Source organism: Apostichopus japonicus, chromosome 23 (genome assembly GCF_037975245.1).
Source record: "Apostichopus japonicus isolate 1M-3 chromosome 23, ASM3797524v1, whole genome shotgun sequence".
Taxonomy (NCBI): domain Eukaryota; kingdom Metazoa; phylum Echinodermata; class Holothuroidea; order Aspidochirotida; family Stichopodidae; genus Apostichopus; species Apostichopus japonicus.
In genome coordinates, this window is record NC_092583.1 from 18,014,875 (window position 1) to 18,027,353 (window position 12,479).

A 12,479-nucleotide genomic window follows, 5' to 3' on the forward strand; every position below is an offset into this window, starting at 1 on the left:
TGTAACCTGAAAAGACTTGGAAGGGGAAGTTGATAGTAGTTATATTTATGATACAGATAAGGATTGGTGGAACTGGTATGGGGAGCCTATCTTGGTCAACTTAAATAGAGCAAATTTGGACATTTGACAGATTGAAAGATCACATTTGCAAAGTATTTTTGGAAATCCTTACACTACCCCAAAAGTCCTCCTTCCTTTATCTAGATACACTTCATGGTTGCACAATAGTGCAACGAACAATAGGAATGTGCAAGTTATCTGCTGTGGTTTATTCAGATCAGTGTTGAGTACTAACCCTAACACATATATTCATGTTACTGTGTAGAGATTTGGGAAGACCTGGTAGTGTGTGTGCTAAAGTGTGACTCATTATCAAGCTGTAGCTATACTCATTACACAGTGTAGCAACAATCTCACAGCAATGAACGAGGTGCGCTAATGTGAGGCTTCCCAAAGAGAATTTTAGTAAACATTGGACTAAATTTCTATTAATACCATTTTATTTTGATCATACAGAGATCTGTTTAATGGTGAAATTGGAATTACTATAGAGAACTTACGGGAATTTTCTACTGTTCGTGAAATCACTGGTTACCTCTCCATCCAAGCCACTGACCAGGATCTTGAAAATATTTCGTTTTTCCGTAATCTGGAAAAAATTAGTGGTAGAAATCTTTACAAGTAAGTTTCATTTTCTATTGCTGTTGATTTCTGCAGCAACACAATTTGATGATTTTATAATATTGTTATTTTTGCCAGGGAATTCATCTGTCCCTTCATCTTTCTGCTCCCAAGTCTAAGTCGGGGATCATTACATTTGGATTATGATGAAAGTTGAATCTGATCTGCATCTCTAAATTCTATTGCATGAGTTATTCAGTACATTGGTAAATTCCAAGATTCTTACCTGTTGATATTCTAATCATGCCAAATGTTTGGTTTAGGGTTCTGTAAGGTTTAGTCATTCATATATAAAGAGGGTGATTTCTGAAGGTCAATCTGCAAACAGGAGACCTTGGCACAGTGGATAATCAAGTACTTGCATATTCACATTTCAGTTATAACCATTTTGTTCTAGTTTCCTGGACATTGCCAGCCGGCCATTTGTTTTTACCTGAATTTAACCCAATCCACAGAAATGCAAATAATGAAATTGTGGATAGTGATTTAATACCCAAAATTACACATGACCAATTGCAGACAGTTTCCCCATCCATTGGCTAATTATGAGCAATTCAGGACTGATAAATTTATTTGGAGAGTTTAGACTGCTCCAGCTTTCATTATCATTATGTGAAATTAAAGTTGTAGCCATGAAGAGTTATTGTTTTACTTTGCTTTTGTTTATTTATTTTTTTGTTATTCATTATTTGTTTTTTTCTGACATGTATTTTGCTTATTTCTTTGGATCTTACTGCTTTATATTTGTATTTATTATGTTCACTTACCCTTCTACTGCTTTGACTTTTGTCTGGTGGCCTATGATCACTTACCCTTCTACTGCTTTGACTTTTGTCTGGTGGCCTATGATCACTTACCCTTCTACTGCTTCATCTTTTGTCTGGTGGCCGGACGTACTGCTATAGCTTCTGCCATACCTCTCCTCCAATCATATCACCAATAAAATAAAGACAAAATAAAATATAATATAATCAAGCAAATGATCAAATATAAACACATACCATTCAAATCTTGTTCATATGGTAAAATCAAAGGCAGTATTTGGATGCAGCTAGCTTGAATAACCGCAGAGTTTACACAATATCATAAACCTGTGTACTCTTTTATCATATAAATCATTCAGCTGTCACAAGCCACATTGTCATTCCTAATGCGCCACCTACAAGTTCAAGAATTGCTGATTAGTACTGTTGGTATCATGCAAATTAAACTCTATTACAGCTAACAGTTTTGAGAGAAAAACAATACTGTCCCTTTTAGTATTCCTAATGTGTGTATGTGACTTGTCAACGTGATAAATCACTTAACATAGATTGCATGAAACTCAGTTTAGTATGTAAATTCCCCTTAGTAAGTTCTTGGCTGCTTTGGTTATAGGGTGAGGTCAAAGGTCATTTGAGTTCAACAAGTGGCAAAATCTGGAAACCATGTAAGGAAGGTAATTTAAGAATTTTAGCTTTTGATGAATCTCATCTGGTCAAAGGTCATATGGGGTCAATATATGTAAATGTCTACAATTTTTGTAACTCCAAAAGTAAATCTGTGGTATGTATATACAGTATGTATATACACCTGCTTAAGTGGCAGGAACTTAGTGTTCTGTGCAGAGGTTGACGATCACCTGAGTTCAACAGATGTCAAAGTCTGAAATGTTTGTAGATGTGATAACTCCAAAAACTAAGCAGGGATGAACTTCATATTGGTATAACGGTACCCCACTGTGAGTTCTCAGCTGCTATAATTTTCCTTTGGTGAACATAGTTTCTGCAACTTCAGTTAAGACTCAACATGCAATAAGTAAAGGGGCTCAACATACAATAAGTAAAGGGGCTCAACATACAATAAGTAAAGGGGCTCAACATACAATAAGTCAGTCAGTCAGGAAATGAAATCTGCTTCAGATGTGTTTGTCAGATTTCACAACCCTAGCATAAGCGGTCAACAGTTTAACTCAGATAGTCTCAAATTGGCCTGATTCTCTGTAATACTAGAAGCCTTTGTTGGTAAGTTGTGACAATATTGCACAGTGAATAAACATTGAAATGGGGTGGTCGGTGGCAGAGCTAATTTGCTAGCTCAAAGTAAGTAAACGAAATGTCCATTTGCTCATACGTAGAACATCTATATTTCACATAGGAAGACTGTTCTTTCTGGATATTGAAACATTTTGGCATAAAATTTGTGTATTGTAGAATCCTTACCAGTGAAGTAATTAAGAAAAATAATAAATGCCCATAAGTGAGTTCTGTAAATAAGGGCTGGAAATCTCTGGTTCTCACTTAATTCTTGGACAAATGTAACTGACTTGCTCTACATCATCAGTTAAATAGTTAAGTTAGTTGAGCAAATAACATGGCAAGGAATCACAAAGCCTTTGAGATTTATGGTTTAGCAATAAGGAAAGGGTTTGGTGGGTTGCAAACATAATACATGAATGGTTCATTTGTACTCACCTCTTGTCCTTGCTACTATTTATGGTATACTTGCTACCAATCAAAGAGTCTTCAGAGGTCTACTAAACATGCTTGTAAATGCCCTTAAGAGTTGTCAAAGTTGTTCATGATGCAATTAGCTTTAAATTTAAATAATTTTCTTTCATTCAGTTTTAATTTAAATAAGAAAATATACAGACAAAGAAAGAAAAAGAATGTCTTATAAATTAAAAATATATTTGAAATGCAAAGAGATCCGTACAAGGTGTTTAAAAGAGGAAATACAAATTATGTAGATGGATATTGATATTTTCCCCCTTCGCTAGTGATTTTGCCCCCCTTCCCTAGTGATATTTGTCCCCTTCCCATAGGAAATATTACACTTCTTGTTGTTGTTGAGGTTGCTAAGGCCTACAATTCTAAGTTGAAATCTTGTACTCCTCTGTCACTGGATCAAGGATGGTTCTATTAAACCTGATGAACTGTTAACCTCCATTAGCTCATCACATCATGTTCACACCTCCTAACTAACACTCAATAGTGATGATATAGGATTTATTTAGAACAGAACGAAAACTTCCAAATTGATCACAACTTTGTTGGAACTTTTATCCCCATTAATCGTTATCACTGATGCTTCCTGCATTATTTAGAAGCTATATTAATAAATTGGATTTTCTGATGTTTATATTTCAAGAAATTTGCAAAGTTTTGAAAACTTTTGGAACCTTTTAGCCTCATGCCACCCCTTCTCTTCGCACTGTTCCCCTTCCTTCGAGAGTGTGGTACTTGCTTATCCAAGGAAACAACTAAATATGGCATTGCTATTTACATTAATTTTTGCAAGGAGGTGAGAGGGGGTGGGGGGGGGGGAGAGTTAATAGAGAAATAATGTATGAAGTATGATGAACTCTTGACGCAGGACTTACAGTAAGATACACAAGAATGCTGTGTATTTTGTAGTTATGACAGTAGAATGGGTCTACCTTTATTTTTGCTGCTGGTATGGTGGCTTTATCTTTCATATAATCTGTTTTACTATAGTTTGGTTTACCTTTATTTTTGCTGCTGGTATTGGTGGCTTTATCTTTCATTCTCTTTTCATCTCTCTACCTCTCTTTACGCTGCTTCCCGCTGCTTACTCACACCTAGTTATGAAGGTTTTGCAAGGTGTTCCTTGCATATTACTCATGCTCTTCCTGAAGTATTGCCATTCACCAAGCTTCAAGAAATTGCAGCAGGCGACGTTTACATCGCCAACAATGACAATCTTTGTTTCGTGTCCAATGTCAATTTTGAAAATATCTTCACTGGCAATGGACAAATAGCTCATGTGGAGATCAACAACGATAAATGTGGTAAGTGGTGTTCTCCCATGATGAAGAGTATCCACTAGCTGCTTAACTTACAAAGTACAAGACAATGCCAGATAAACTCAGTCATTGGCTATCAACATGTCAACTTTTTTCTTTATATTTGTTGGGATATATTTCTTTGCTTCTTTGTAGAGGCTATTTAGAGGGATGAAAACAGAATGAGATTAAATGGACCAAACTCAGAATATTAGAGAATGCAAATGGACTTTAATGAAACCAAAACTCACAAATTGTGAAAAGAGTTGATGTGTTGTCAGCAGTGACTGTGGTTTATCAGTTTTCAGACTTACATGTTCAAAGCTAATAACACACAAATCTATCCCAGCAGAATTTGTTGAAGCTTTCCGATTCTTGCAGCCAAGAGATGTGTGGGAGGATCCTGGTTGGATTGCTTGCTTCCTGTCTGCAGTTGAATGTCAACCTCCTCCTACTCCTCCTATATCTGACCATCACTCATCTGTTGCTTAATGGTGACATCTGTCCATTGACTCATTCATCTCATTAACATCATTTTACTCCTACAGGCTCCTGCAATGCATTCATCTACTTTGCCCTTCTCATTACTTCGAATCCAGTCAGATAATATGGAAGGGAATCTTGTTCTTGTTAATGTTGTTGTTCATTAAGAAATAAATGTGATTTGTCACCTTTTGTCGCTTTACAGTTCTCGTGCTAGTCTCAGTATAGGGCCTACAGATTTAGAGTTTATAAATCTGCTAAAGCTTAAAGAAATCGGAGCAGGAGACGTTTTTATCAAAGACAACGGTATGCTGTGCTATGTTAATGAGCAACTGTTTCGAAACATTCTGCCGTCAACTAGTACAATTGTATTTCAAGCTAACAAAGACCAAGAGAGCTGCGGTAAGTAGTCCCACTCCAACCCCCCAGCATGGTCACTTCTCTTTGACCAACTTCTTACTTGCACATATTTGCACATTCTGTTTTCTTCTGATCTGGGTTGGGCCTTCTCTGTTTTACCATTGGTTGGCTTTCCTTCTTTGTTCCTTTTTTCTTAATTTAGTTTTACAATTCTATATTTTCATCTGATCTGAAATGAGGTTAACAATAACTCTCATACTGCCCTCCTCCCCCCCCCCCCCCCGCACCCCTCTCCCCCTCCATGTCGCTCGATTGACCACTTTGACATTTCAATATTGAAACCTGCTTTATTAGCAAAGTTATTTATAATTTCAATAATGTTTTGATTGATCAGCTTGATAATGTGTGTGAAATCTTAAAATGATGATTCTGTAGAAAGAAACACAAAGGTGTAGTTAGTCTATTTCAGAGTTGAGTGCAGTTTCCTTTTTGTATTTTGAGGGCAAAACAATTTTAATGTTAGGTTCATAATTTGACTGTCATCAGCAGCCTGTGGGTATCATTTTTGGACACAGTTTTTTTCTTGGTCAACATTCAAAAGACAATGGTACTTTCACATTGGTATCCCTTGCCCCCTCTCTTACTCCAGCTTGCCTACCATTGGCCAATTAAATGTTTGACAAGTTAAATGTTAACCACATTTCAGATGACTTTACCCATCTTCTGTTGTTGTTTTTCTATTTTTGGTGTTCTATTTTTCCACTTATTTGAGGTTATTAGACAGCACCCTGCTGTGTCAATGGTTGCACATTTGTGGCACTCTGAATATTGCACCTTGACTTAGCATGTCTTTCTAAGATAGTGGCAATGCATGTTGCACCTTATCTGCTAATTGTATGATTCAATGCATACTTACTTGCACAGTGCATCAGCATGCCTTCACTTGCATGTCTGCAGTTGCATGTTCAGTTCTTGTTAATTTGACACCCTGCTTTTTTTCAATCACATTTTACATTATTGTTATTATTATGGAAGCCTGGAGGGTTTTTCCAACATTTAGCAATAAATGAGGCTTGAACATTGAAGACTGAAAGTAACACTTATAAATTATGTGATTAAAGTGTTTCTGTCATTTGTCTGTATGTGGAGAAACCAATACAAAGATAAAGTTGATGTGTATTGGAGTGTTTGTATAGATCTTCCAAATCATACTTTTGGTTTGAAGTTTTCCTGCCAAAGTTAAAATAAGGTTATTTTTAGCTGTCCTCCAGCCTTCCAAATTAATACAAGCAGCACCTCAAGTTTGACACTGTTATGCATTGCACTACTGAACAATAAGTAGAAATCTCGTTGTAAATATTTGTAACGTTGATAACATGCTAGTATTAGGTACAATAGAAAGTTCTAATGTTGTAAACAACTTTAACATTGGTTAAGAACTAGGAGTGTGATATCAAGATTAGTCACACTGTCCCATTTCTGAATTTATTATTTTGTTAATTGTTGAGTATTTTCTAGTGATGGGAACAGTCCCAAAACTTGGAACTGGGTACTCGTCTCAGGTTCGGTCAGTCCCCCGGTTGCCTGTGCATTACCTTTAAGCCTAAAATCCAACTCGGCCTTTGCTATTGGGTCATACTGGTACATGAGCCTAATGCTACTACGTGTATAGGCTATGCAGGCCTTTAGTCACTTACATGGAAACACTGTAAACAACCTGTGAACTGATTTATATGGCAAGGCTGCTTATATGTATTACAACTGATTTCCAAAAATTAAATTTTAAAATCAACACAAGTGATGTTTCCCCCCAATAATGTTTTATAGTGATTGATGTAAAAGTTTTGGAACTAGCAAGTGTACAACTCAACAACCTTTCAAGCCTAACAGTGCAATAGCCCATTGAACGAATTCCCCTTGAAAATGTTGTTTGTATGGTTGTAGAATCCTTTAAGCATTTGTTGGGATATATTTGCATAAAATAGCTTAAATTAAGTAATGGAAGACAATTTCTACTATATTTTGGTCAACTTATGAGCTACTCATGAGTACAAAGGTCAAGTTTTGTTGGATTTAAATAGTGTAAAGTAGACTTCCCAATGTTAAAAGGTTGCTTAGGCCATACAATACAGTATGTGCATGTACAGTAATAGTAAACAAATGCAGTCGATCAAAACTTTCTTGGGCAGGAAGCGAGATAGAAGGGAATATCACCAAATGATGAGATTATGAATGAATACACATAAATATCATTAATTCAAATGAAAATGTAATTGAAAAGGGAGAACAATGTTTTGGTCAGTCCCCTGGATTCACAGGGACCTGTTCCCATCACTAGTATATTCACTACCCTGCGAGTTCTGTTAAAAATAAAAGCACAGTTCATAAAAAGACATCCTCCTAATGTTGACACATACTGGCAGTGTTAATTAGTGGATGGTTAAAGTGTATCAGTTGTCTATGACAATCATGGTTGATCAAGTCAAAAATATTCACAGTAAAAATCAAATCTGACACAGCTTAAATATTCTGTTAAAAACTTTGACAATTGCTTTGTGGTGACTTGATTTCTTGTTGAAATAAAATGTGATATTAATTGGTTGTACTTACGTCAAGCAATGGAATACATTTGGTAGTAACTTCAGAATTCAACTCAAAATGTTTCGTTAACCTGATTAATAAACTTGATAAATTTGGTAACAGTGGTTTATTGTACAGTCAAAGATCTAAACAGCTCTGAAAGAAGAACATACAAGAATTCATTGTTAAAACTCAACACATCATCTGACAAAGATGTTTACCAAAGCTGTATAGTCTACAACAAAAGAAAGAGTAAGGCCAGCTATAGGATAGTATGATCTAGTTCCTCCTTGTCACTACAGTATCCTAAACTCACTGTTTGGCTGATGCTGCCAATTGTCAACAGAACTCATGTTTTAATAATATGCTTTTTGTTCTGTTGGAATAACTGCAGATAAATTGTTTCAAAATTATGTAACTTGAAGTTGTCAGAGCAATTAGAGATTTTACAATTATAATAGCTTTTTTTGTCTCTTTCTATAATGAAGATTAAATTATGGTCAATTGCCCAGATACTGATAATTTAGTGTAAACTAGTCAATCTTCTCTGAGAAGCACATAAATTTGCACCATTGTCTCTTTCTAATTTCACAGCACATTGTGTTCTTCTCTACTTTTCAAATCTTTATGAACTTCTATGATATCTTGAAAATGTGTTATTCTTCCTTCATTATTTAAAGAAAATTAAACTTGATTTCCTTTGAATATTTTCAATCTCTTGATTGATAAGTGATACTTACTTTAAATCATATTTTGGTGTTTAAATGAAGAGTCAAAGTAATAGTACTGTCCATAAATGTTTAATACTTCAAATACCTCCTGTTTACTTGCTATCAACTTAAAATTATAAACTAAAGATTGATAGTTATTGTAAGGGCTTTACAAAGGTGTACGTCTTGTGTTTACTAACATATTTGTTGTTGTGTGTTTTAGCACATGTAATTTTAATCATGGCAGTATGTAATAGAAGTATAATCTTAATAAGCTACAAGTTTAAAGTGTAGTAACAACTACTGACATTCACATAACTACAATACTATTATTATTATGTGTTATTTAACAATGAGCATATAGCAGTGCACTTACAATGTATGACAATAACAATAAATAACAGTTATGTACCATTCCTGCATGTTGCATTTGTAATCATCTGTAAATTAATGCTAATGTATTTAGATTGAAATGTAGAGTTCAACAATATACTGGTAACAGTTGTAGTTAGCAAAGAAACCACCTAAACTCACAAGAAGCACAAATAATTTCCAACTGTCAGGATTGCATGTCATAAATATCTGAAAAGAGCAGGGCCTCTTTGGCAATCTTGCAAAGTTGTGAATCACCAGTGAAGATTTGTTCCTCATGTGATGTTCAGAATTTTAAAGTCTGACAGTTGGGAATTATTTCAGTGGACATTAGCTGTTTCAAAATGTCTAGTTGGCTTAAAGGAACATATGATATTGATTGGAAGAAAATATATGAACAAAAATTCTCCCTGTTCATGTTTCATCAGTTATGATTGCTGTTTTGTCAGGCATTTATGTGCCATGCAACTTTGATATCACATGGATAACTAATTTATCCTATTGTTCCAGAAAGTAACTTTTGAATATGGCAAAATCAGTCCATCTTCATCTTCTCATGATAACTTCCTTTTAACGATGGCTTTATCATTTATTTGCTTGTGTTGTTTGTTATTTTTTTACTCGTCAAAGTGGAAAAGTTATGATTGGCAGAAAGGATGAACTTCTAAATACACAGAAAAGAAGTTGAGAGGAATCCTGAGCAGAATCTTCTGTTAAAGATGCTGCACATTGAGAATGGAATGACAAGCATGATCATTGTAGTGATCATATGATAAAGTAATCACACAATCAAGGGATTAATGTTTGTCATAACAGAAATTAGAAGATAGTTCAATACCTGTCATGCGATGGAACCTTCAAATCATATGAGATTTATCCTTCATGATAATAGTCTATAGATACATAATCTTGTTGGTTTCTGATGTCACATACATGTTATAGCAGTGTGAACTCTTTAAATGACTATCATAGAGCTTGTCAGTTCATTTACCAAATCAATGTGCAGCAGCAATTGATAGATATGTGAGCTCTCTCTCTCCAAGATGGTTCCTCTTGGACACATGGTCTTTCTGAGATGTATGAACAATGACTGTGTCAGTAAATTGACATTTGTTTTTCTTAATCATGCAGCATGATAGCATTTTGAAGTGAGTTAATGTTTGTCAGGTTGGTGAATAAACTAAAGTGTTATCTGCATGTTAAATTGTACTTTTTCTAATTTGTGTCTGGAAAATAGACTTTTTTTTTCTACTGGAAAGATTACATATGGTTGTATAGCAAGGGCTTAAGTTTAGCCAGTGTTAGAATGATAGTCACAACTTCTCTTTTCAGTAAGAATTGATTGTTGTGGGGGATTATTGGTTAAAAACAAATTTGATAGGAAATGCTTGCCAAAAAGAACATTTGCTAAATAGAATTGTGATAATATATATATGTGATAAACTATCATAAGTTTGAAGTTTTCATCATTTAAGCAGTATGAAAGAATTTTGAAAATCATTGACAAAATATAAAAATATAAAAAGTTTAAATGTAGAAAAAATATGGAGGAAAAAATTCTCATCAAAATTTGCTGTTCTGTATTTAGAATGACATGAAGCAGATTAGCACTACAATCAATACCCATACTCTCTACAATCATTAGGTGTCACACTAAGAAAGACAAACCAAAATGAAAGCAAGACCTGCTTGTGTCACTGGGCACTTGTCATCAAACTTGACCTTACTAATAGGTCCGAATGAATGAATATTAAAATAATATATAATCAAAGTTTATCGCAGAACTTACATAAACAACTTCAAAGTCAATTCTTTTGTATTCTAATGCTACAACTTCATGAAAAACTGAATATGAAATGTTCATCTTTACAGATAAGTAAAGTTCTCTACCATGATAGCTTCTCGCACGTCATCCAAATTTGATATGGATAAGGGAACTAGGACACACATGAGGGGGCATAAAAGTCTCTTAAAATGAATGCAATAACACTTTAGTTTTCATTGATGTATCTATGATGTATTTTGACTTGTCAGTAGGGTAGCCAGTGTTTTGTGTTTGCCTTGTAATTCAAAGTGACCGATGTGTGACTTTGAATTCATTTGTCTGTCCTGTGTCATGCTTGGTCAAAGTTTCATCACTGATAGGCACACATGGGAGAATTGATTACATTCCAAGATTATTAATTTGAACAAAGATGGTGGCCATTTGACTTAAGTGATATGATGAAAGTGAAATAGAAGCTTGTGAATATGTGAACCTGGTATCCTACACAGCCATGTGTCCCATAAAACTTGATCGTCTTTGTTATTCCAAAGTGGTGTTTGCAAACAGTTTGAGAGCTGTTTAGAAGCTATGAGGTTGATGCAGTTGATTGTCCAATTACCAAGCAGGAAATCTCCTCATAGATAGTTTGATGGAGGTTAGAGGAAGGGGCCAGGGGCTGGGGGGGGGTATGTTTGAGGCATCGTGATTCAGTTCTCAGGTGCCGTTAAAATTTGATAGACCTTTAGAAGGTTTGCAATCTCCATATTACCCAGGGTGGTTTACATCAATAGAGTTTTTTTCTATACAAGGATAGTGAAAATTTGGGATATTTCAAGTAGAACTGCCAAAAGCATTACATTCTGGTTATTTTTGTTTTTATAGTTTTCAGCTTTAAAATACTCTTCAATATTATATTTGCTGCCTTGTATTAATCCCAGTGCAATATTTGAGTGATATTCTGGAAACTGATCCTGTCTGTCTGTCTGTTGTTTGTTTCATTATAATGTTAATCATACATAATGATTATATTTGTGAAGACGATAAATCCCTAAGCATATGTGTATCATCAACTGGTAGCTAACAAGAATCATATTTTTGCATGCATGGCTGCTGTCAATAAATCATGTACTGTTGTTGTTGTGATGAAGTACAACAATGCTGATCTTGTTGTAACCTGCACGATGTCATAAATTTGAAAATAGAAAAGAGCAGCAGGATTGAGACTAACCAAACCCATGGCGATGTTTAACATGCACTTTTGAATGATAAGAATACATAACAAGTGTCCAAGGGTGTCCTGAAGAAAAACAGTGTGAGGATATGGGTAGATTAATAGTTACCAGAGTAACCATGCCACTCACTGGCCATTTGGTGAGGAGGTTTCATCACCTCTTGTCTACAGTTGCAAGTATTTTGTGGAGTACCTGGGTATCTAAATGGTGAGGGGAATATATTTTCAGAAAATGTCACTCGGTTTAAATTTGTAAATCTAAGGAAGACCAATATAATTTAACATGTTATGAGCAACATTGTATGCAACCATTTTAATATTGACAATTGATATGCATTTCCTCCTAATGATGAACTTAACACAAAACTTGTATAGTCGTTGTATATCAATCAAAGGTCAAAAAAAAAAAAAGGTGTTGATTCAGACAAAACAGTGAACACTGGCTGCAAAATTTGAAAACATCTCAGAAATCTTATCTTCATTCTGAGAAATATTTTCCTCAAAAGAATAATA

The 12,479-nt window shown here is 34.8% G+C and overlaps 1 protein-coding gene across 5 annotated transcripts in view; it reads left to right on the forward strand.

The window, feature by feature from the left end:
- Positions 1 to 12,479, forward strand: part of LOC139964576 (epidermal growth factor receptor-like) — a 168,327-nt gene that overhangs the window by 110,257 nt on the left and 45,591 nt on the right. For 4 of the 5 annotated variants that reach the window (XM_071966281.1, XM_071966278.1, XM_071966280.1 and 1 more), the window contains 2 exons: positions 517 to 681; positions 4,266 to 4,471. In XM_071966281.1, coding sequence (XP_071822382.1) covers positions 517 to 681; positions 4,266 to 4,471 — 371 coding nt within the window. Of the gene's footprint in view, positions 1 to 516; positions 682 to 4,265; positions 4,472 to 5,153; positions 5,351 to 12,479 lie in introns of all 5 variants that reach the window. The other variant, XM_071966279.1, reaches the window with a different exon arrangement.